We start from the raw sequence: 27,383 nt of genomic DNA, 5'->3' as shown, positions 1-27,383 counted from the left end.
AAGGCCTACCGACATTTTATAACACAAATTCTGATAAGAAAACTAGCATGCATTTAATAAATATTAATGGTAACATTGACACATTATGTTAGAAAATCATGCCGATTTCAATGAAAATATTACTCTAGAAGGAAGACGTGTGTTTTTATTAATTTAAACAATAGATTGATTGATAGGTTTTTTCGTCCGCTTCACTACCGAGTGGTTCAGTTATCCAGCAGACAATTTAAGCAATAGGTTCTTTATTGCATTAGAAGCGCATTTCCCCGTGTCTCCGTTGACAAAGTTTCAAAGTCGCGGCATGCCGTTCTGATAGCATGGTACCGGAAATCGATCCAAGGTTAACGTTATTGTCGTAAACAACTTTTTGGTTTTATCGGGTTGAGCTTTCTCTTAACAGCTTACATTGTTGAGGACATGCCTCCATATGTTGAATTTATGCATGCATCTGTATAGGAGACGGCGTGTTTGAGTATTGGACCATCCATATTTTTCGAAATGAATGACATTTCGTTACTTTGAAGATCACAAGGGTCAAATGAGTTGAACAACTTCTTTTCATTACTTATTTGGTTATGATATTTGGACTGTTGTATGCTGAGCAAAGGTTGAATAATTTCTTTTAATATATGACCTTGACATTTTTTTGTTTTTGTTTTCAAATACTGCATAAACATATCAAGCGATTCTCCCTATGGAAAATAACGGTGAATAACGGTGAATAATTTTAAGATGATTATCGGGATTTCTACCTGTTTGACCAACGTTATATTCAAGGATTTCCCTGTTTCAGAGCTTCTAACGTATGCGCAAAACAGTCTTGGTATGAGAAGTTGGAACGCGACAACAAAAGTTATTAGATAATCTTAAACATGTTTGGTTTTTGTATTATCGTACTTTTTAAATGAGTTAAACAAATAATTAAACAGCCAAATAGCATTTAAATGTCACGATTTAAGAACCCATTCAAAACATTCAGGTAATGAAACAACCAAGTAGTTTAACACAAAATAAGAGAACAATCGTTTGATTTATCTAGGAAAAGTAAGCGGCAAAAATGAAGTTTACTGTTGCTATGTGAAGTGTGATACAGACCATGGACCGTTTTTCTGTTTAAAGTTCATCACGTAAAGAGCCATATTTTTTAATGAATGTATGTGTTGTATGCATTTCCACTTATGTTACTTATCCCCATATTCATAGTCCGTTCCAAATGTCCAGTTTGACGACTTGAATTGTTCGAGAAATCCCTATTTTTCCCCTGCAACCGTGAAAGTAGGCAAACTTTTTTTCATTTCCAAACTTTTTGGGGCTCAATTATAGGATGCTACTTGCCAAACATCATGACTTCAGGTCTTTCGGATCTTCAGAAGAAGTCGTTCGAAGGTTTATATCTAATTGACCCATGTGACCTTGAAAGTAGGTCAAGGTCATTTTCATTCCACGACTTTGTCGGGCTCCATTATAGGATGATACTGGCCAGATATCATGATATTTTGTTTACATGATAAAGGCCTTTCAGATCTTCAGAAGAAGTCGTTTGAATGTTTTGACCATTTTGACCCCTGTGACCTTGAAAGTAGGGAAAGGTCAATTTCATTCGCAGACTTTATCGAGCTCTATCATTGGATGCTTCTGGCAACATATCATAACTCTAGCCCTTTCAGATCTTCAGAGCAAAACGTTCGAAGGTTTAGACCTTACCTGGAAAGTAGGCCAACGTCATTTACATTTGCAATTTTTGTCGGATAGTACTGGCAAAATATCATGACTCTAGCCCTTTCAGATTTTCAGAGGAGCAAAACGTTCGAAGGTTTAGACCTTACCTGTTAAGTAGGCCAACGTCATTTTCATTTGCAAACTTTGTCGGATAGTACTGGCAAAATATCATGACTCTAGCCCTTTCAGATCTTCAGAGGAAAACGTTCGAAGGTTTAGACCTTACCTGTAAAGTAGGCCAACGTCATTTTCATTTGCAAACTTTGTCGGATAGTACTGGCAAAATATCATGACTTCAGGTCTTTCGGATTTTCAGAAGAAGTCGTTTGAACGTTTTGACCTATTTGTCCTATGTGCCCTTAAAAGTAGGACAAGGTCAGCTTATTTCGCAAACTTAGTCGGGCTCCATCATAGGATAGTACTGGCAAAATATCATGACTTAAGCCCTTTCGGATCTTCAAAAGAAGACGTTCGAAGTTTTAGACCTTATTGACCCCAGTGACCCTGTAAATATGTCAAGGTCATTTTCTTTACCAAACTTAGTAGGGATCCACCATAGGATGCTACTGGCCAAATATCATGACTTCAGGCATTACGGATCTTCAGAAGAAGTCGTTTGAAGGTTTGGCCTATTTTACCCCTGTAACCGTGAAAGTAGGCAAACGTTTTTTCATTTCCAAACTTAGTTGGGCTCCACCATAGGATGCTACTGGCCAAACATCATGACTTCAGGCCTTTCGGATCTTCAGAAGAAGTCGTTCGAAGGTTTATATCTATTTGACCCATGTGACCTTGAAAGTAGGTCAAGGTCATTTTCATCCCACGACTTTGTCGGGCTCCATCGTGGGATGAAACTGGCCAGATATCATGATATTTTGTTTTCATGATAAAGGCCTTTCAGATCTTCAGAAGAAGTCGGTTGAATGTTTTGACATATTTGACAACTGTGACCTTGAAAGTAGGGAAAGGTCAATTTCATTCGCAGATTTTGTCGAGCTCTATCATTGGATGCTTCTTGCAAAATATCATGACTCTAGCCCTTTCAGATCTTCAGAGCAAAACGTTCGAAGGTTTAGACCTTACCTGGAAAGTAGCCCAACGTCATTTTCATTTGCAAACTTAGTCGGATAGTACTGGCAAAATATCATGACTTAAGCCCTTTCGGATCTTCAAAAGAAGACGTTCGAAGTTTTAGACCTTATTGACACCTGTGACCCTGTAAATATGTCAAGGTCATTTTCTTTACCAAACTTAGTTGGGCTCCGCCATAGGATGCTACTGGCCAAATATCACGACTCTAGGCATTACGGATCTTCAGAAGAAGTCGTTTGAAGGTTTTGGCCTATTTTACCCCTGTAACCGTGAAAGCAGGCAAACGTTTTTTTCATTTCCAAACTTTGTTGGAGTCAATCATAGGATGCTACTTGCCAAACATCATGACTTCAGGCCTTTCAGATCTTCAGAAGAAGTCGTTTGAACGTTTTGACCTATTTGTCCTATGTGCCCTTAAAAGTAGGACAAGGTCAGCTTATTTCGCAAACTTAGTCGGGCTCCATCATAGGATAGTACTGGCAAAATATCATGACTTTAGCCCTTTCGGATCTTCAAAAGAAGACGTTCGAAGTTTTAGACCTTATTGACCCCTGTGACCCTGTAAATATGTCAAGGTCATTTTCTTTACCAAACTTAGTAGGGATCCACCATAGGATGCTACTGGCCAAATATCATGACTTCAGGCATTACGGATCTTCAGAAGAAGTCGTTTGAAGGTTTGGCCTATTTTACCCCTGTAACCGTGAAAGTAGGCAAACGTTTTTTCATTTCCAAACTTAGTTGGGCTCCACCATAGGATGCTACTGGCCAAACATCATGACTTCAGGCCTTTCGGATCTTCAGAAGAAGTCGTTCGAAGGTTTATATCTATTTGACCCATGTGACCTTGAAAGTAGGTCAAGGTCATTTTCATCCCACGACTTTGTCGGGCTCCATCGTGGGATGAAACTGGCCAGATATCATGATATTTTGTTTTCATGATAAAGGCCTTTCAGATCTTCAGAAGAAGTCGGTTGAATGTTTTGACATATTTGACAACTGTGACCTTGAAAGTAGGGAAAGGTCAATTTCATTCGCAGATTTTGTCGAGCTCTATCATTGGATGCTTCTTGCAAAATATCATGACTCTAGCCCTTTCAGATCTTCAGAGCAAAACGTTCGAAGGTTTAGACCTTACCTGGAAAGTAGCCCAACGTCATTTTCATTTGCAAACTTAGTCGGATAGTACTGGCAAAATATCATGACTTAAGCCCTTTCGGATCTTCAAAAGAAGACGTTCGAAGTTTTAGACCTTATTGACACCTGTGACCCTGTAAATATGTCAAGGTCATTTTCTTTACCAAACTTAGTTGGGCTCCGCCATAGGATGCTACTGGCCAAATATCACGACTCTAGGCATTACGGATCTTCAGAAGAAGTCGTTTGAAGGTTTTGGCCTATTTTACCCCTGTAACCGTGAAAGCAGGCAAACGTTTTTTTCATTTCCAAACTTTGTTGGAGTCAATCATAGGATGCTACTTGCCAAACATCATGACTTCAGGCCTTTCAGATCTTCAGAAGAAGTCGTTTGAACGTTTTGACCTATTTGTCCTATGTGCCCTTAAAAGTAGGACAAGGTCAGCTTATTTCGCAAACTTAGTCGGGCTCCATCATAGGATAGTACTGGCAAAATATCATGACTTTAGCCCTTTCGGATCTTCAAAAGAAGACGTTCGAAGTTTTAGACCTTATTGACCCCTGTGACCCTGTAAATATGTCAAGGTCATTTTCTTTACCAAACTTAGTAGGGATCCACCATAGGATGCTACTGGCCAAATATCATGACTTCAGGCATTACGGATCTTCAGAAGAAGTCGTTTGAAGGTTTGGCCTATTTTACCCCTGTAACCGTGAAAGTAGGCAAACGTTTTTTCATTTCCAAACTTAGTTGGGCTCCACCATAGGATGCTACTGGCCAAACATCATGACTTCAGGCCTTTCGGATCTTCAGAAGAAGTCGTTCGAAGGTTTATATCTATTTGACCCATGTGACCTTGAAAGTAGGTCAAGGTCATTTTCATCCCACGACTTTGTCGGGCTCCATCGTGGGATGAAACTGGCCAGATATCATGATATTTTGTTTTCATGATAAAGGCCTTTCAGATCTTCAGAAGAAGTCGGTTGAATGTTTTGACATATTTGACAACTGTGACCTTGAAAGTAGGGAAAGGTCAATTTCATTCGCAGATTTTGTCGAGCTCTATCATTGGATGCTTCTTGCAAAATATCATGACTCTAGCCCTTTCAGATCTTCAGAGCAAAACGTTCGAAGGTTTAGACCTTACCTGGAAAGTAGCCCAACGTCATTTTCATTTGCAAACTTTGTCGGATAGTACTGGAAAAATATCATGACTTAAGCCCTTTCGGATCTTCAAAAGAAGACGTTCGAAGTTTTAGACCTTATTGACACCTGTGACCCTGTAAATATGTCAAGGTCATTTTCTTTACCAAACTTAGTTAGGCTCCGCCATAGGATGCTACTGGCCACATATCACGACTCTAGGCATTACGGATCTTCAGAAGAAGTCGTTTGAAGGTTTTGGCCTATTTTACCCCTGTAACCGTGAAAGCAGGCAAACGTTTTTTTCATTTCCAAACTTTGTTGGAGTCAATCATAGGATGCTACTTGCCAAACATCATGACTTCAGGCCTTTCGGATCTTCAGAAGAAGTCGTTCGAAGGTTTATATCTATTTGACCCATGTGACCTTGAAAGTAGGTCAAGGTCATTTTCATCCCACGACTTTGTCGGGCTCCATCATAGGATGATACTGGCCAGATATCATGATATTTTGTTTTCATGATAAAGGCCTTTCAGATCTTCAGAAGAAGTCGTTTGAATGTTTTGACCATTTTGACCCCTGTGACCTTGAAAGTAGGGAAAGGTCAATTTCATTCGCAGGTTTTGTCGTGCTCTATCATTGGATGCTTCTGGCAAAATATCATGACTCTAGCCCTTTCAGATCTTCAGAGCAAAACGTTCGAAGGTTTAGACCTTACCTGGAAAGTAAGCCATCGTCATTTTCATTTGCAAACTTTGTCGGATAGTACTGGCAAAATAACATGACATCAGACCTTTTGGATCTTTAAAAGAAGACGTTCGAAGGTTCAGGCCTTATTATTCCCTGAGACCCTGACATTAGGTCAAGGTCTTTTTCTCTAACAAACTTAATTGGGCTCGCCATAGGATGCTACTGGCCAAATATCATGACTTTAGGCATTTCGGATATTCAGAAGAACAAGTGAACGTGATTAGTTTGTATAGAATATTATTCCTGTAGTATCTTACAAATCCAACTGAAAAGCTGCAAACTAATTCTGTTTGGGTTATAACGGGGTTTTTTAAACGGCCTTTTGTGGTTACATGTCAAACAGGAAAATACAGTTAAAGTATGGGGTTGAGGGATATAGCAAGTTTCTTGTGTCCCGAGACCAGGTCTATTTCCAGAGGCGAAGCCGAGGGAAATAGGCATGGTTTCGGGACACCAAAAGCCGATGGATATAGGCATGGCCTCGGGACACCAGAAACATGCTTTATCCCTCAACCCCATACTTTAACCGAGAAAATTAAATTAGAAAATATTTGTAAACCATAAGCTGTATAGCTTCACGTCCCAACTACCGTTTTGATGGCAATGGAGCCAAATGCAAAGTGTAACTTTAGTGAATTGAAATATATAAGTGTCGTCTGCACAGTAGGAGGCGGGTTCGCTAGCAAGCTCCGCTCACCTCGTGCGTCGCTTCCGAGTTCGGTAACAAGCTGCGCCCACCTCTCGTCTGATTGGCTCGGCGGAGACACCCGAGTGTAGGTGTGTTTTAGTTCAGAATGTGTGTTTTAGTTCCAAGACTAACGCACCGGACTAAAACACATTCAGGCAAAAGTGGGGATATATTCGATTTTATATAGAGTAAATAAAGTAAAGTTGTTGTTTTTTAAATAATTCTTATGATATTCTCTTTAGTGGTATAGTTTGATAATTGTGGTTAGTATTTATGGCTTTTGTCTTGACCGTCACCTTGAATAGTGAATTGCACAAAGTGGATTAATCTAAACTATCATCTGGTCTTAGCTTTTACCTGGCCTTGCCTTAATTATTGTTTAACATGTGGCTATTCCTGTTACCTGCGGCTATTGCTATTTCGAAGGTTAAGACCACGAGGTTACTACCTGTGGTTTCAGGCACAGGGACCCGTGAATTTGCTACAGTTGGTTTGTTTGGATCTGTCCCGGTTTGTAAAGAGTAATATTATATGTTTTAGTGGTTAACATCATCTCTCAAAATAAATGCCCCTTCCCCCTTCCAGCCCGAGAAAACTTGGGTCCCTCACCGTGGACGTAGTGACGTCCTTTGCCGACGTATCTAGTTTCTCCCACGAAATCAGTGCATGTAGAAGGTACATTATATGTATAAATTAGATGTATCTCAACCAACACTCGGGGAGAATAATAACTCTGAAATATCAAGATAAGTCCAGACAAACATTATTGTAAATAATTCTAATACTTTTTATACATCTTTGATTGAATTATGAGACTGAAGTACAATGCCTGTTTTACGTATCATTTCAATTTAATACAAATATTCAACAGGAAAGACGACCACCGTGCATGAGGGGGGAGGAGGATGTGTTACTTCTAAACGCAGATGTATCCTAGTATCCTATTGTTGTATCATATTCATATACCATCATGAAAATAACTTGAACACGAAAATGAAGAATTTTCTAAATGTCTATGAAATTTTTCAGAAAACGATATCAAATCATCAACGAAATGGAAAGAATCAAAATTTAATTCAAAGACAATTGAAAGACAAAGGAAACAGGAACACTAAAACAAAAGGGAAAATTTCAGAAAAATCCACTTCATCCTGATGACACCACGTGCTGCTGGAGTGTTTCCTACACAACATGTGGCATCTGCCATAATTTTAAATATGTTTCTTTATTTTCCAAAAAACCCTAATCAAAAACAAATGAATACTTCTAAAGTGTATGTCTACAATCAAAACAAAACTTACCAATAACGAGAATTTGGCGGTCGACTTTATTCAAATCAGCGATGCCTTTCTCAACTTTGTTAAAGAAGTTTGGATCAAATTCAAGGACATGATCTTCTACTAATATGTTCTTTTGCGCACATGTTGCGGCCTCTTTATATGCTGCAACAAGGAGTTGGCAGTTTTTATCATCGTCATTAAGCATTCGTCTTAAGCTGTTTTGAAACTGGAACAAACAAAAAATATCACATTTTTTTTATATCTCCACTAATCTTGTCATTTACGGCGTGTCAAACGTTGCAAAATTCAATAACTTTATATTTTTGTTTGAAATTTTATATTTGTTTTCAATAATTGTGAATATATGTGCAATAATTTATATTTGTATTCAATCATTGTAAATATATGTGCAATATTTTAGGATTGACCCTCATTTTGACGGCGTATACGGTAGTATGAACGCAATTGGCAACGAACGTATTCTATGGTGCGCGTTCGCTCTCCATTAAGAATATGTTCGTTGCCACTTGCGTTCATACTACCGTATACGCCGTCAAAATGAAGATCAATCCTTATATTTACGTTCAAAAAAATGTTTAAATAATACATTACGCAGAAGAAAAAAAATCGAAGCGGGTTGCCACGATGGTAACTACGGTAGCCGTGGTTGCTAGGACAATATAGTTCCAGTGAATCTGCATAGATATATGAGTAAATTTAGAAAATATGCAGTGAACAACACTGGTTTTATTTTCCTTTTTTAGTTTTTTAATTTCAAATTTAGCAATGTGAGAAGCCTTTCGATCTTTTCTATTCACTTGCAAAGGTCGTCATGTACGAGCATTAACACACTGCTCATGAATTGACGCGGTCAGAACGAAGCCGCCATTTTTGACGTTACCGCTAAAGAAATTTGAATGTGCATCAATGGAAATAGAAATTTGTCAGCATTCTTTTGTTGTATAATTTGACATATAGGATCCCAAATATATCCCATGTATCTAAATGGTAAATGATCCAGGCATTGGTTGTCAGTGGACTGTTATCTCGCCGAATTGTGAACGGCGCCATATTTGAAATAATTATCAATCCGCTGAGCCTTTTTCACCGCTAATCTATATGATAATAAGTAAATAGATAATTCATTACTTAATGCAACGGTAGTATTTAGTTAATGATATCATTATCTGCCTCTTAAATTAACAGAAAGTATAGTAGAACCATCCCTTCTGTTATTTGAGAAGCAGATAGCTGTGTATAGGTAACTATAGTTCTTTGATAGACCACAGGGATTCGTTAAAAATGTCTAACATACACATACTATACTGATACGGGTCACATCGAAACCTAACGAGCCTAACGAGCCCATGTGGACAGAGACACTGAACTCGCGCTTATATATATGTAACAGGAGAGAGAATAGTATGCTTCCACCGGGGATGAACCCTCACTCTCCAGGTTCCTAGTCGGACGCTCTACAACTGAGCTAAAGGGAAATTCCCTCTAGCTCGAAGCTAGAAGGTGATTTAAATCTGCCATGACAATAATTGCATTCAGCATTAGTTCAGGAGACTGATATTCTGGGCGGATGTATGGGCCTGCGTATACCCTTTATTGGATGAAATATGTTTAAACTTTTGAATAACCAATAGTTCTTTGTTGGTGAGGTGGCGCAGTGGATAACACAATCACCTTTCACCAAGGCGGCTGGGGTTCGATTCCTCGATTCTTGGTGTTTCTCCTGGTTTCTCAAGTTTTATTCCATATTAAGACACCCCACCCCCACCCCACGCAAATAACACCCGGGCTGACAAGAGTGATTAATTTAATATGAATTACTTGTGTCGTAATTGTTGAAAAAAATAATAATGTTTACCCCGGAAATATTATGTACTTGGGTGATGATACTTGGCCAGTAATCATTTTGTGATAAACATCTATCAAGCTAACGCCATGCACCCTGTGACGAAAAAGCCATATGACGTCATAATACACAAGATGTGACGTAAACGACGTCACCATAGTCTCCAACACAGTTAGGTCCTAAAGCCTTCAAAAATTATGACAGCAGAAGGTATAAAAAGGGGAAAATTATATTTTTTTTCAACTCAGACAGTTATGAAATATCTTGTAACATACCGAATCTTTAATATTTGGACTGTTGAAAGACCTGGACACTCCCATCCGGACACGATGAAAAAATATATTTAGGAACCGATTTTGAAGTTTATATTTGTTCAGGACTGAGTCTTCATTGCGATACATGTGAATTCACCTGGACGGTCCAAGTGCTCTTTATGATTACCATGCAAGTTCAAAAAGCGGTTGGATAGTTCAGTTCGAAGTGTTTACAAATGAAGCGTTTTAGGATCGATATTGTACTTTCGTTTTCCCACCGTCCAATCAGACACGCCGTTACAGCAAGCTGCCATTGAGGTCAAACGATGCTATCCCAGACTGCAAACTATCGAACAAATCTATTTTCATTGCACCCATATATTTTTTATTGAATGCAAATATTTTTTTATTGAAAAAAAAATTAATCGAATAAATATTTATTTTTCGAACAAATATATATTTTATTGCACATATGTATTTTTTTATTAAACATAAATATTTTTTATTGCATATATATATATATATATATATTTTATTGAAAAAATATTTTTGTTATTGCACATATATTTACAATTAATGAATACAAATATAAAATATTGCACATATGTTTACAATTTTTGAATACAAATCTAAAATATTAAAACTAAATATAAAATTATTGAATATAGCACGTTTGACACGCCATAGTCATTACGCATAAACGCTGTATTTCTACTGGAATTTACTGGTGATTTTTTTTTTTTTTTTTTATAATTTATGTAATCAATATAGACTCGTAAATATCTGTTTCGCCGTTCGGCAATGCAACATTTTGATTTCTACATTATGGTCATATCGTTTATTGTATAATCAGTAATCAAATTGAATTGAAAATGTTGAATGTGTCCATATTACTGACTTCTATTAAAATACAAAAGTATGGCAACGAAAATGCTAAACAACATTTCAAATAACTTTTTATCTTTGTCAAAGCTTAACAAACATATTCATCCGAACTATACGACGTACAGGTATCCTTTCTCCCGTACATTGTGTTAATCAAAAGAGAAAGAAAAACACTGATCTAGAGAAGATAAACGAATCTAAAAAACGATAATGGAATCCATTGAAAAAATGTTTACAAAGGAATAATTCTAAGAAACAATATGCTTACTGGAGCTTCTTTGACGGCTGCCTGGGCCATACTCAGGATAGAAAAGTTCACATCTGTAATATATAAAATTCTTGAAATTAACACACCAAAGGGTAAAGGTAAAATAAATGTAAATAGAAAAAAATGTTGAAAATAAAATATTTCAACAAAATTTTCACATTAAGACACAAGAAACAAGAGGCCCAGTAGGCCTGCATCACTCACCTGGTTAATAAAGCAACTATGGAAAATTATTCTTATTACATAAATTCCCTCCGATGGTTTAAACCTCGAATTCCTCTTTTGAGCCCCGACCCTCTGCACCAAGATATAGAGGGGCAATCCCCTTACTGTTTGTACAAAATTTAGTCCATTTTGCCAAGGATGCTCCTGGCCAAATTTGGATAAAATCCCTCCAAGAAGAAGAAGGACTTGGAAAATTTAAACCTCCAATTCCCCTATTTGGCCCCGAAAATCTGCACCCAGAGGGGCCACACCCTACGTTTATACAGACTATACTCCCCTTTGCCACAGAATGCTCCAGGCGCCAAATTTGGATAAAATTCCTTCAATAGTACAGAGGAAGAAGGATTTTGAAGACTAAAACCTCGAATTCCCCTTTTGAGCCCCGCCCCTCTGCACCCGGAGGGGCCACTGGCATCCACCGTTTATACAAAATCGAGTCCCCTTTGCCCAAGGATGCTCCAGACCAAATAAGGATAAAATCCCTTTATCTCCATGATAGAAGAAGGATGTTTATTTCCCTTATGGGGCCCTCTCCTTTGCCCCTAGGGGACCACATGTACCGTTTGTAAAAATAATAGAGTGCCTTTAGCCTAAGGATAATCCAAACCAAATTGTGATAACATCTTTGAATCCCTATGTTGGAAGAAGAATTTTAAAGGTTTACCTCTATTTCCCATATTTGGACCCACCCTTCTGCCCCAAGGCGGCCACACCCACCGTTTATACAAAATTGAGTGCCCTTAGCCCAAGGATGTTCCTGACTGAATAAGATTAAAATCCATTTTTTCCCCACGCTAGAAGAAAGATTTTAAAAGTTTAACCTCTATTTCCCCTATTGGGCCCCTTTCCTCTGCCCCGAGGGGGTCACACACACCATTTATACAAAATTGAATCCCCTTGGCCTAAGGTGGCTTTAGACCATATTGGGATGAAATCGACTAATCCCTATAATAGAAAAAGGATTTTAAATGTTTCATCTATTTCCCCTATTTGGACCCTANGGGGGGGGGGGGGGGGGGGGGGGGGGCACACCCAACGTTTATAAAAGAATGAGTACCCTTGGCCCAAGGATGCTCCAGCCTGAATAAGATTAAAATTCCTTTGTCTCTACGTTAGAAAAAGGATTTTAAAAGTTTAACCTCTATTTCCCCTATTAGGCCCCTCTCTTCTGTCCCAAGGGGGGCCACACTCACAATTTATACAAAATTAATTGAGTCCCATTGGCCTAAGGATGCTTTACACCATATTGGGATGAAATCGCTTCATCCCTATGTTAACAAAGGGATTTTAAAGGTTTACATCTCTTTCCCCTATTTAAACCCACCCTTCTGCATCAACCACCAATTATATATATAAAAAAAAGAGGCCCGTTGACACAAAGATGCTCCAGACAGAATTAGAATTAAACCCCTTTAGAAGAAGGATTTTAAAAAATGTAACCTCCATTTCCCATATTGGGCCCCGCTCCTCTGCCCCCAGGGCGAGGGGGGGGGGGGGGCACGCCCACCGTTTATAAAAACTTCAGTCCCCTTGGTCCAAGGATGCTGAATTCTAAACCAGAACTGAAAGCCAAATGCTTACTAAGGCAAAGCATTGCAAAGCAATCCATAGTCTCCCACCAGTAATTATTTCTTTATTGACTTAGCTGTACACCTATTTAAGTATATAAGTCACTGACATTTTTCCTGTACTCCCTCCTAATGCCAAAACCTACTTGCAACCCAAATCTTGTTAACCTAGATGAACAAGTTTTGCGCCGCAATCGTCCTGGTATATAAGAAAGAGATGTCAAGTCAAAGATTTTTAACAAAGGCCCATAACTCCTAAACAAGTGACCCAGAGGGCCTGTATCGCTCACCTGAATATGTTTCAAGTACTTGATATGAGGTAAAGATATAGAATTCCATGATATTTCCTGTATGTACATATGAAATTTCAAAAAAGTCCATCCAGTATTTCTGGAGATATCGCAAAAACAAACTTCAAATGTCAAAATCCAAAATGGAGGTCTGGTGGTCATCTTGTTTTAATGAATACACCCTAACAGTAACAGTTACTACTAAACAACTTGATGGAGACAAAATTGAGATAAATCTTTGAATCCTTATGGTAGACGAAGAATTTTAAAGGTTTACCTCTATTTCCCCTTTTAGGCCCCTCTCCTCTGTCCCTAGAGAGAGAGGGGGCGGGGGGCACACCCACCGTTTTAACAAAATCGATACCCCTTGGCCACAGGATAGATACTTCAGACTAAATTAGGATAAACTCCCTTATTCCCTTCGCTAGTAGAAGGATTTTAAAAGTTTAACCTCTATTTCCCCTATTTGGCCATTCTCCTCTGTCCCAAGGGGGCCCACACCTACCGTTTGTACAAAACTGAATGCCTTTGGCCTAAGGATGTTCATAACCAAATTGGGATGAAATCCATTAATCCCTTTGGTAGAAGGCTTACCTCTATTTCCTGTATTCGAACCCACCCCTCTGCCCCTTAGGGGTGCCACACAGCCCGTTTATATAAAATTGAGTGCCCTTGGCCCAAGAATGCTCCAGACTAAATAAGGATAAATCCCTTAATACCTATGGTAGAAGAAGGATTTTAAAGGTTTTACCTCTATTTCCCCTTTTGGACCAGTCGTTTAGGAGGCAGACAAAGGGATTTTTCAACAAAGGACCATAACTCTTTTAAAAGGGTCGTAATGAAAAAGTAATACTCGGATGCACAATACAGGGGGCAGTTACCATATGGGAAATTTTACAACAAAGGGCCATAACTCTATTAAAAAGGTTGAAAAAAAATACCTGAATGCATAACATCAGGGGGTAGTTATCATATCTGAAAACTGCCGTTAAAATTGGCCGCAAAGTCTTGGAGGAGTTGTCTGGACAAGCACTTTTCAACAAAAAACTATTATTCCGAAAAGGGCAATAACTCCGTAAAAAGGGCCAGAATGAAAAAGATATTACCTGGATGCACAATATCAGGTGGTAGTTATCATCATATGTGAATTTTTTTGTTGACATTTGCCTCAATATCATCAGTTGATAATTGTCAGACAAAACAAGAAAATGCAGCAAATCGCTGGACACCAAACCTTTTTTTATGAAAATAACTTACTGATAGTCAATCAACCACGAGGGAACAGATCCTGCATACTTGAATCTATTTATTTATAAATATATAATTTGTAAATGGCATTATTTTTTCGTTCAGAATATTCCGTTCACGCTCAATATCTTTACATTTTGCACTTTTGTCACTTAATAATTGTCCCACAGCACGCAAATGTACAGTTTCAAATGCACGTTTAGGCCTAACATTAAATGTCAACGATTTGGTAATAACACCATCGTCTGAGAGAGAGAAGCCGGGACATTTCTTTTGACGATGTACCTATTTGACTATTTTGGATAAACCGTCTTCTAGGTTAAAGCGTCAATCGTAGCCCCCCGCCCCTTTGAATAATAGTTGTTATTTCTCGAGACGAAGACACATTTTGCCACAACGTTGGTTTTTTGGCTGTTATCACATTCGTTTTATACAAATGAAATAAATATATCGTATTGAACGGGAAAACCATGAAATTTTCTATTTCTTACATTTTTTCATGTCATGAGGCGCAAATATTGCTTCATCGGAAAAGCGCGGGAATGTGTAACGTAGTTTTTGACGCCAAGTTATAATGACGTCACGCTTGACAACAATACAGAGCGCCATTTTGAATGGGTTTTCATTTCAATTTTGCCGTTTGCTAGTATTATCTGGTAAGATTTCCAGACAAGAATGTTATTAATTGTGCAGATATGTAAAAACAATAATGTATGCTGCAAAGGTTGACAACACAACCACTTATTCTGCCGTCACTTCATCTAAACTTGAAACTGAAAAATCTACGCAGAGAATATAATGTACCGTTCATATTTGACCATACTAAGAGTGACGATTTTACTTGCGAATATATAATATTTCGTTTATCTTGACTGCATTAAACATATGTGTTTATCAGATGGAGAATTCATGATATTTCACTAGAAAACAGTACTAAATACTGATACCTTCATATTTTTGTAGACAGTATGCGGCCTCAATTTCCCAGAAGGCTTTCACGCATGGAGAAGCACCGGAAATGGACAAAGTGTGTATAGATCAAACCCCGACGGCGCTTCGCGCCGCTTGGGGGTTTGAAAAAAACAATTTGCTAGCAAAATGTCAATTTGTTCACATGTAAGAAAAATATAAAACGGCGACTGAAAACAATTTATCGGCAAATTATCGTTTCGGTCAGTGTGCAAGTAAAACACAATTCAAGTTGTATGTGTCATTTTAAATGCCCTGGTAATTATGTACCTTGTTATTGTTTATCAAAATTAAAGAGAAAGTCATTAAACAAACCGACTGCGTCTAGTGCCGTTATCGCCAGGCATCACTTCACGGGACTGATTAAACAAATCCGATTTATAAAGAGTGCGAAAATTTTGGTTGCCGTCCGGTTGAATTAGACGTTTTGAAGGACAGTCTGTTTTGTATGGTTCGAAACGTTTTAATGACCAAGCCATCTTACAACACTTTAATTAAATTACCATCTAGAAATTTTCAAAATTTATATCTAAAAAGAATTTGTTGATAATGATTGTAATGTACGTATATAGACCGACAAGCTACTATCTAGTAGCTTTGTTACCAAAAACTGATTTTTACCTGAAAAAGTAAGTACATTTACAACACCTGGGGCAGTCTCTGTTAAATGAGTTTTCAAGCCCAAACATTGTTTAAATTTGTCAGATATTTACCGATGACGGACAAGACGATCGGAATTTTCATGTGACAAATTATCCAAAAGGCGGTGGGAAAAAACGACCGTTGACAGCCCTGGACCCTCTCATCCGGACCCGATGAAAAAATAAGAAAGGTACCGATTTGAAAGTGTGATGAAAACCTACCGAGCTAGTTGATTTTGTTTGTAAACCGCAGTGTTCCTGTGCATTCTCGATATTATTTACGCGGTTGAGTAGATCTGGCATTGACCTAGCCCTGGTCAGAACACATTGATGATGCAGACAATCTCTGGGTGATTGACAGGTAGGGGCGGGGCTTATGGGTAGATATGATACGGCCAGCGTCCATCCCATCTTTTATAATAATAATAGATTTTATAAGTATATATATTATTAGCTCAGTAACTTATACATCCCTCTCTTAAGGCTCTCTTTGCTAACCGCTTCCTTTCTGCCAATTTTTTTCTTTATTGATGGCTCAAATATTTATCTAACAGTAACATATATTTTTTATTATATAAACCAGAGACGTATATAGTATTAATATACACTCACTAGATTAAAAGGTAAAAACCCGCATAAACCATAGGGACCACCCAGATAATCACAGACTCCGGTCAAGCCTGACCAAAGAAACAAAGTACTGTACCTTATGGAAGCAGAGACGTTTCTCTACTGTCGGGCATAATTAACCGGTTGTTTGATACCCGGGGTACATAACAAACATAATATATATACTCCCTTATAAGAACATGAATATATACAATAAGTACACTTTTAAAATATACAAATACTTTTTTTTTTCTTTTTTTCAATATACATTATTATAATCCTTCTTGGCCGTTTTGATCTCCCTCGAACGATACAAAAACACTAGTAAGGAACAACAGACAAAGTTGCAGCGACTGGCACGACGCACCTACCAACCATTTCGGACCAAGGAGTCGTCTTTCAAAATTTCATTAAAAATATAGGATATAGTATAGGCGACTTTGCAGCACCAGCTACACGCTGGTAGGGCTTACTGCTGAATATCATTATACATAAGCACTATCAATCACACATTCAAATATGGTCCAAGGGTACCCAGGGAGGCTGTACCAGGGTGGCTTACTACTGATCCTCCCTTTAATTGGTATATACTGAGATCCCAGGAGATCTACGACCTTCTCTCGGCCCAAAGTCAATACCTATCACAATCCGCCATTCCAGTCACACCTTTATCCCTTAACTGTAATGCCCATATCAGAATAGATATTTCCCTATATGACACTAGTATGTTTCCCTACATGTATCTATTAAGTAGCCCCTCCCTACCCACTATACTCATATCCTTTCTGATGTCAAATTACTTTAAAATAAATAATAATACGTCGCCATGCAGATAGATACAAGGAGAAAGCAGCAGTGTGGTTTATATGAAAGCTGACAAGTGTGTTGTGAAACAGAACCCAAGTGTAAAGGAGCATAAAGAATGGACTCACGTAGAAGGACGACAAAAATATATGACCAAACACCGCACTGTACTAACCACTAATCATTAACACACAGTCTTAAAATGATGCCCCATGTGAGACTGTCCACATCGCACGCAAAATACCCCTCTGAGTATTGTCGAGGAAGTGTAAGCGTGGTAACGCCGACCCAGATATTAGGATATTTTAGACTTATAATAAGGGTTAGGTGTATTTATAAGAATTTTAGCCGGACTTCAAAACTTCTATTTAATCAAATTCATCCTAGCTAGGGTTAAACCGACTTAGCTAGTTTTAGGGTCTTCCTTGGGTGCCATCCTACCCCATTCTTTAAAACAGCGTCCAACATCTTGATGCGCTACGGATCAACGTTAGATAGACATTTTTCGGCCCGGGAGTCGTCACGCAAAAATATACTATCCCCCGTGTAAGTCTATAGGACAGACGACTTACATCTCCTCCACCTCTACCCTCTCCTCTTCTCTCATTTCTCTACATACTTTATCCCTTCTATTTCCCACTCCTATTTGTTCTCGTCTACTGAAAAGCCGAAAGGCCGTAATAGCAGACGTAAAACCTTCAAAACAAATCACCCAGGCTCTTGTTGTCTGTGCAAGCTACGCCGAACAGAATCTTGAATTACAAGTGTTCAAGCGTCTGGTTGAACGAGACTAAGAAGCCAGATAAAACGCGCGTGCATCGCCACTCGGCCACGGTCTCTTAGCCCGCGTACACGACCACTCGGCAACGGCCTCTTAGTCCGCGTACACGGCCACTCGGCCACGGCAAGGTAACTCCAAAGTGTGTGTGTGCTTTTAAAAATTGGCATTGTACACAAAATATTGCAGTCTTTGTCCATTGGATGTTACATGTTAATATGAGGTTTTTTGTTTACGTCCTTTGCAAAAACCATCTGCATAAGTGTGGTATATTCTAGTCAACCTCTCGGCTGGCACAAACTAGCTAATGCAGTATATTGTTTGGGTAAACATACCACTCTCCACGTGCACCAGCAGGAACACGTCTCTATCATGCCGGAGTTGATGAGCAATTAATTTCAGAGGTAACAGGACACAGATCAACTGCCAATAGGAACTATAAGAGGACAATTACCGCGCAAAAACGCTCTGTGAGTTAGGTTATTCAAGGACATTCAGAAAGTGTCGACAAGATTCCAAAAATTGAAAACACCAGGAAAGACAGTAAAGATAGACGTATTGAAGTGACCGTGAATGTCAATGTAAACTAAAACCACATTGAAAGTTACTAAATTATCTTTGTGTTTGATATTTTTGTTTTCTTGTGTCTTTAATTGTTAACGCAAGGTATTGGAGAATTATTTATCACAACTTCTTCATTCATGAAAAAGAATGGAGAGTTAAGACAAATGATTATGTCACAGATGTATTTTAATACTAGTCTTGTTAGTTGTAAGTATACTAGAAAGCGAGCTTTCAATGAAGGGGTATGTCTGAATAAGAGTGTTACTCAATACGATCGCTCTATCGAAGGTATCATACCTTACAAGGGTGAGCAATTGTGTTGCTTAGGGTCCGCTACATTGATCGTTCGGTTGCTATAGGGAGTTATAGGGATTACCGAGTGGTCAGGATAATTCAATGTTATCAAGAAGAGTTCCTCAGATTGCACAGTATATGTGTACAGGTAGTGATGCCGAGCTAGCATTGTGCCGAAACATGCAGTGTTGGTTGGTTTAGCGAACAAATGGCTGCGCTTCCAGCCAATCACACCAGGAGTCTCGGCACGTGGCTGCGGTCAACCTCATTAACATACAGAAAAGTTGCACGATGACTGCGAAAAACTTATAGGAAAGTTTGAAAAGAAAATATTATCTATATTATCTTTCCAACGCCACTAAGCATTTTTCTATAGATCTACTAGAAATGCGTTTTTTCGGGGGGGGGGGGGGGTTATGCAAGGAAGGTAGATGGGGCCCGACTTTTTAACATCGAGAGCTTTCCGCCCTTCTCGTATATATATGATCATTGGGGGTGTCATTTCACAAAAGTCGATCTAAATCCCTAAAACATGTAAAATTACTCTGAACACCTTAGTTTAGGTCCAAATATAGCTGTAACAAATGCTCAGGTCCCTGCTGTCATGGAGTGTGTATTGGTGTTTGATTTGTGTGAGTTTTTGTGTTATTGTGAGTGTGGTGCATGTATCTGGGTGGAATTTCTTGAGCCAGTCCTCTTCCCATCAACAAGCTGCGTCTAAATATGTTTGTAGTTTTGGTTTTTCATCTTTGTAATTGACGCTTTTGTAGAGTATCTGTCGTCTGCAAAAAGTCTTAGTGTATCGTGTGATATATGAGGATAAGGACTGGTCCCAGACAGGTTCCTTGAAGAACTTCAGATGTTACTTGGATTTTGTCGGAGTGTTTGCCCTCAAGTACTACTGTTTGGGTGCGTTGGGATAGGAAGTCTGATCTATGCTAGTGTGGTTCTGGTAATGCCGTCTTATTTGAGTTTGTACTGTAAGTGTTTGTGTGGGAATGTGTGAAAGGCTTTGGCAAAGTCCATTATGATAATGGCTTTTCGTTTGTTGTTGTTATGGTTGTGTGCGAGGTCTTTTATAAATGTAATAAGTTGTGTTTCGCAAGGTCTTGATGTGCGGAAGCCATGTTGTAGGTCGTGAAGTATTTTGTTGTCTTCTAAGTGTTTCATAGTTGCACTTGTGATGATGTGTTCTAGAAGTTTGCATGCGATGCATGTGAGTGATATTGGTCTGTAGTTTGTTGGGTTGTATTTGTTTCCTTTTTTGTATAATGGATTTACATTGGCGTGTATCCAGTCACTAGGTAATGTTCCTGTATTGAGTTATGTTTGGAGTAAGTATGGTCTGGGCCTGTTGCTTTATGTGGGTTAATGTTATTGGGTAGTTTGTCGACTCCTTAGCATCCTATTATGTGTATATCTAGTATGGGTGGGTGGGGCGATATTCCTTTGTCGAGTATTGTTGTTTTGTTCTGGTGTGAAGGCTTATTAGAACTGTTCATTTAGAATGTTTTCCTTTGTTTTTGAGTCTGTTGTGGGGTGCCCGTTTTTACTTCCGATCGAAGTCGGTGTTTTGAGGAGAGTTTATGCGGTTTTTCAATACCCATTTGAGAAGACAATCGACACTCACCGGGATAAATAGCACGCGTATATGTACAGTGCATACCATTTTTAACGGCTGTAAAATTCTTACCAAATGTTATACGCCCGTTTTTCTGACCAGATTTTTATGATTGAAGAATCATGCAAGGACTCGCTATGGGAATTATATCATCATGAATGCACCATGGATGCCAGTCTGGTTATTAAAGCATTATTGTCTACACAGCCATTGACAAGAAAAGGGTCAATCAGATATGAGAATTTTAATTTCTCCTGGAACTCGATCCGGTTCACTAGATCGGGTTGGGTTACGAGTAAACGAGTGACTGACTTTATATTATTTAACAAGTACAGTACCAATATATTGCAATATTTGTCTAGCAATAATTGTATTGCAATATCATTTTTAAATGGTAATATATTGCTATATCATGTTTAAATTGCAATATATTGCAATATGTTTTCAATTAATTGTTTGGGGGTTTGAGCAAAGTTATGAAATTTGATATTTTTAACGTTACATTATTTGTCCTTTACATATGCATTTCAAACTACATGAACTATATATTTTTCAGAAAGAATGCAGTTATCCCAATACAGTATTTGAAAGAACTTCTTGATAATTCACGGACTTCTGTAAAGACCGGAAAGATGTTTCACGATTCCCAATGCAATCGAAAAGGACCGAGTATCTAATGGCTGATCCAGAGGCCTAGGTTGCAAGGCGGAGAAGTGTAGTCCTTCATACAACATTGAGTGTACTTGCGTGAAGGATTCTCCACGACAATTTTTTGTTTAAGCTACTGGCTAAACAATATATAGAAGGATAAGGGTAATGAAAAAGTGTAACCTGAGATGTCGTACCAACAGACCGATGGAAGAGATAAACACCGCTACTGTGACCTTTGACCCGATTACCTTGGAATATTGTCACAATGTAGTCTGCATAATTGGCTGCAATACTCTGATGTAAACGTGTCCACAAAATATCTACCATTTCTGCGATTATCAGCCATTTCAGTACAATAATGCATCCGTGACCTTTGCCCACGTGACCTTGGATGGAAGTTTCTCACACTGTAACCTGCATAATTGGCTACGATACTCTGAAGTATATGTGTCCACAAAATATCTATTGTTTCCGAGATAATAAGCCATTTCAGTAACATAAATCATTTGTGATCTTTGACCTTTGACCTGACGATTTCTTGAATATGTCAGTAAAGTAGATTGCATTAATGTCTACAATATTCCAATGTATACGTGTATACAAAATACCCAACGTTTCCAAGTTTATTACATTGTAGCTATAGCAAGTTCAGTAATGTAATTCAACCATGACCTTTGACGTCTGACTCTACGATCTCGGGAGTTAGTCAGTAGAGTAGCTTGTATTAAAGCCTACAATATTCCAATGTGTATGTGTATACAAAATACCTACCGTTTCAAAGATAATTAAATTGTAACTATAGCCTTTTCAGTAACGTATTTCAACCATGACCTTTGACCTTTGGCCCCATGATCTCGGGAGTTCGTCAGTAGAGTAGCTTGTATTAATGCTTACAATATTCCAATGTATATGTACCTTCCGTTTCCGAGATAATTACAGTGGAGCTACAATGTATAGCAAATTCAGTAACGTAATTCATCCATGACCTTTGACTTCTGAATCAATGATCTCGGGAGTTCGTCAGTAGAGTAGATTGCATTATTGCCTACAACATTCCAACGTATATGTGCATACAAAATACCTACCGTTTCCAAGATAATTACATTGTAGCCATTTCAGTAACGTAATTTATACATGACGACTTGATGACTGACCCCACGATCTGAGGAGTTTGTCAGTAGAGTAGCTTGTATTAATGCTTACAATATTCCAATGTATATGTATATATAAAATACCCACCATTTCTGAGACAATTATCCATTTCAATAACGTAACTCATTTTTGATCTTTGACATTTGGCCCGACAATATCGAGAGTTTGTCAGTAGAGTAGCTTGCATTAATGACTACAATATTCCAACGTATATGTGTATACAAAATACCTACCGTTTCTTAGATAATTTGCCATTTCAGTAACGTAATTCATTTGTGATCTTTGACCCCATTATCTCGGAAGCTGTCGGTAGAGTAGATTGCATTATGTGCCTACAATATTCCAACGTATATTTGTATAAAAAATACCTACCATTTTAAAAATAATTAAATTGTAGCCATTTTAGTAACGTAATTCATTCATGACCTTTGACCTTTGGCCACACGATCTCGGAAGTTAGGCAGTAGAGTAGCTTGCATATACAAAATACCTACCGTTTCCAAGATATTTAGTCAGTGCAATGTACCCTACGCGCGTTCACCACAGACCGAGAATTTGCGATCTTTGACCATTGAGCTTAGATATCATTTGGAAAACATGGTGTTAAGTTTACTTTTTCAAATGGAGATATAGATGATAAAACATTTTATCACACAGCATTTTCATAGTTTGTCGTTCGAACAATTTTCTCATCGCTCGCACGTAGATATAATCTGTGGTGGCCTCTCGATTGCATTCATGTGCTTGCGATGAGAAAAACCCCTGAAAATTTATAAATGTCTAGGCTTTGCGGAGGGCCAAACAATTAAGAATCTTACCCCAAGAGTTGAGCTTTTTCTGTCTTACTCCTAAAGTAGTAACCCTAGAGGAGAAGTCATTAAAGCTACAGTATCAAGTTAATGAAAAATGGAAAGACCCCCAGGCTATGGTACCTTGGATGCTGAACTGTTCAAGGCAGTCCCAGTGTTCGCAGCTTCCATGTTAGAACCCTTATTTCAGATGGTATGGCAGGAAGAAAAGATACCATCAGGATGGAACAGAGGAGTAATTGTAAAAATAGCAAAGAAAGGATCGCTATATGACTGTAACAACTGGCGTGGAATAACCTTACTTGCTATACCTAGCAAGATATTGTATAAAATATTGTAAGGTGGATAACAGATGGAATAGACATGCTGCTGAGGAAGGAACATACTGGATTCAGAAAGGGAAGAGGGTGTAATAACCACATTTTTGCACTCAGAAACATCATCGAGCAGTGTTTAGAATGGCAAAGACAACTCTACGTAAACGTCATTGATTTTGAGAAAGCCTTTGACAATATTCATCGAGACAGACTCTGGATAATCATGCGTTCGTATGGGGTACCACTTAAGATGGTTAATGTCATCAAAAGTATTATACTTTCTTCACATGAAGTGTTGGAAACAGCGACCTCAGCTTCGAAGTCAAGACTGGAGTGATGTAAGGGTGTGCCATGTCCTCGATCCTATTTAACATGGGCAAAGACTGGATCATGAGGAGGACAACGGAAGACGTACCCTGAGGAATACGTTGGACACCCTTCTCAACGCTAGAGGATCCGGATTTCGCAGATGACGTTGCTCTGATGTCTTATTCATACCAACACATTCAAATAAAAACTTCCGGTGGGTTGAAATGGACGGACGTCACCAAAATGTCCAGTAAGAAATAATGATTTTGTGATTCCTCCATCTATATTACGGTGCTTGGACTGTACACGTTTATTATGGACAGTGTTTCTAGACAAACTGCAGGTATTTAATGCCTTTCCATTTGCCAAACATTGTTTTATCATTAATTAACATTGACGCTCCATGACCTGACCAGCGGTCATCCGGCGCCATCTTTATCTCTCATTCCGACTCACTGAAAATTTTGTTACTTTACCCCTCTATCAACGAATCATTCTACACTATCCACAATGAACTCTGATATTCTCGCTAGTGTTGCCAATATCAATGAAATCAAATACCCCGAAGTAATAAGTGAAGTCATTGAAAAACTCATGAATAACAGCCTATTGAAGGAGTCATTACTATCCAGCCTAGGGATACCCCAGCTCCATCGCCAGATAGCCGAGCTTGAGTCTCGGCTAGACGACATGGAACAGTACTCCCGCCGTAACTGTCTCAAATTCTGGGGCATCCCCGAGTCCAACCACGAGGACACCGATTCGCTTGTTATTAATTCATGTAGTGAACGACTTGGGGTCCATATCGACCTAAGCGATATAAGTAGGTCGCATCGGGTCGGCCCCAGATTGTCACTACACCCCCGCGATATCATCGTCCGGTTCCTCTCCTACAGAATCAGAGCCCAGATATACGAAGCTAGGTTCTGTCTCTTCAAGAAACCTGTCGCTGATGACCAGCCTCCAGCTGAAACCCAGCCCTCCTCGGTCGTGAACCCATCTACCACCTCGCCCAAATCTCTCGCTCACCCAGCTCTACCGAAACTTTTTCTTAATGAGGCCCTCACCAGTCAGCGTGCCAAGGTTTACGCCAAGGCACGGTTTCTCAAGAGCAGGAAACTCATCAGCAGCACCTGGACCACAGACGGCAGGATTGTAATTCGTAGCAACACCAGAGAAAAAGCTACTGTCACTACCCTGTCCGAATTATCCTCATACCCTGATTCACCTATCCGCCAAAATCGAACTGGCTCCAAACCCTCATCTGCTGAATTTCTCACTCCTAGACGTACTTACACCAAATTCAGAAACCAAGCCACCGCCAGTACAGCTGTCTCCAACCTATTCACCCCTCTGCCAAAGGAATAAAGTGTTTACCATGTGTTTACCATATATTTTCATCATGTCGTTTATAGTGTTTCATAAGTAGTCTATAACTATGTTATTCCATTATCTCCCAATTTATACATATATTAATTGATATTCACTCGAGCTAGAAGATACTAGGGAGAAATGAGTATTTTTGCTATCAGCATTTTTTATTGTACAGTACTACATTATCTTATATTGATATACACAACCAGAGATATACCATCCACCTCCCCTCCATGTGTGTCATGTATATATAATTATATGAAAAACAAGTATATTTTGTGTACAGACGTACATGTACCCTGATTTTTCTGAAAGGTATGCATGAGTTGTAAGTTCTAGTCTGTATCCATTTTTTCTCTCTCTCATATATCCAAACATGCATGACACATATGACCATGCCCATGGCATGATGAGGTTGTTNTCATTAGCACCTGGACCACAGACGGCAGGATTGTAATTCGTAGTATCACCGGAGAAAAAGCTACAGTCACTACCCTGTCTGAATTATCCTCATACCCCGATCCTCCTATTCGCCAAAATCGAACTGGCTCCAAACCCTCATCTGCAGAATTCCTCACTCCTAGACGTACTTACAGCAAATTCAGAAACCTGTCCACCGCCAGTACAGCTGTTTCCAACCTGTTCACCCCTCTACCAAAGGAATGAAGTGTTTACCATGTGATTACCATATATTTTCATCATGTCGTTTATAGAGTTTCATAAGTAGTCTTTAACTATGTTATTCCAATATCTCCCAATTTATACATATATTAATTGATATTCACTGGAGTTAGGGAGAAATGAGTATTTTTGATATCAGCACTTTTTATTGTACTTCATTATCTTATATTGATATACACAGCCAGAGACATACCATCCAACTCCCCTCCATGTGTATCATGTATATATATATATTTATATGAAAAACAAATATATTTTGTCTACAGATGTATCCAAACATGCATGACACATATGTCCATGCCCATGGCTTGATGAGTGTGTATATTATATGTTTATTATATGCTAAGTCTACATACTTGATCATATCAATCGATATATCTCGATCACTTGTATGATAAACCACAACCCATAAGAATATACCCCCCCCCTTCCTAAGTGTAATGCAATATTATCTGTATACTAAATGAATGTTTTATCAATGCCAGATGACTATCGGCAACCCAAAGGCCTATATAGTAGTTTCAACGTACACTATGGTATATATATATAGTACTGACAACCATATATGTCAACCTTACTTTAGAATACATGTGGTGTGTTACTTTATCTGTCCAATTCTCCTTGGTATCTACTTATTAGAGACATTTCCTATCCAGGTTACCGAATCGTAATCAATGCTAATGCTGATTGTCGACCAATAGTAGTAGCAAACTCTTTCATAATCACTGTATAAGAGCTGCCATATCCCTTACATTAGTGTAACTGACATTCTCCTGTTTTGACTAGCACATATGTCCTGCCATCCTTGCAAAGCAACAATACTAGATCAAGTCTCATGTGTACAGCAACTACTTTTAGTGTCAATCTTACCTTATCAACTTTGATATTACACGGCACTGGTTCGCCCTAAATTAGAATATTCTGCCTGTGTGTGGGACCCATACACCCAAGATCAAAGTAAACAACTAGAAATGGTCCAGCGCAGAGCTGCTAGGTGAGTGTCTGGCAAATTCTCCCCTCTGGACAGTGTAACAGACATGTTAGGGAGTCTGGGTTGGCAAACATTAGCACACAGAAGATCCAAAAGCAGACTGTGTTTAATTTATAAAATAGTCTACCAGACAGTAGCAATCCAAATGCCACCATATGTAGTCCACCCAACGAGACTATCAAGAAATGCCCACCCCCTATCTTTTCGGCAAATCCCTACCAATAAGGACTTTTACAAATACTCTTTCCTCCCCCTAACCATAGTCCAATCGAACGCCCTCCCGTTAGGAGCTTGTAGCAGTCCATCACTTGACATCTTCAAGAAGGCAATCAGTGATACTCCCTTTGTTAGGCCATATACTATGTCAGCGTATTTTTAACTTCACCCTCCCCCGTCCCCTTCACCCC

General features: G+C 38.8%; 1 protein-coding gene across 1 annotated transcript in view; it reads right to left on the bottom strand.

Annotated features, from left to right (window-relative positions):
* The window catches only part of LOC110464991, a 39,030-nt gene that overhangs the window by 4,092 nt on the left and 7,555 nt on the right, over positions 1 to 27,383 (bottom strand). The window contains exons 2-3 of the mRNA XM_021520528.1: positions 11,082 to 11,134; positions 7,832 to 8,036 (exon numbers count right to left, since the gene is read on the bottom strand). Coding sequence (XP_021376203.1) covers positions 7,832 to 8,036; positions 11,082 to 11,111 — 235 coding nt within the window. The 5' untranslated portion in view covers positions 11,112 to 11,134. The remainder of the gene's footprint in view (positions 1 to 7,831; positions 8,037 to 11,081; positions 11,135 to 27,383) is intronic.

The sequence above is a fragment of the Mizuhopecten yessoensis genome, unplaced genomic scaffold (assembly GCF_002113885.1).
Source record: "Mizuhopecten yessoensis strain PY_sf001 unplaced genomic scaffold, ASM211388v2 scaffold11045, whole genome shotgun sequence".
Classification (NCBI taxonomy): Eukaryota; Metazoa; Mollusca; class Bivalvia; order Pectinida; family Pectinidae; genus Mizuhopecten; species Mizuhopecten yessoensis.
Note: the sequence above shows the minus strand (reverse complement) of the source record. Positions and strands in the feature narration are given on the sequence as shown.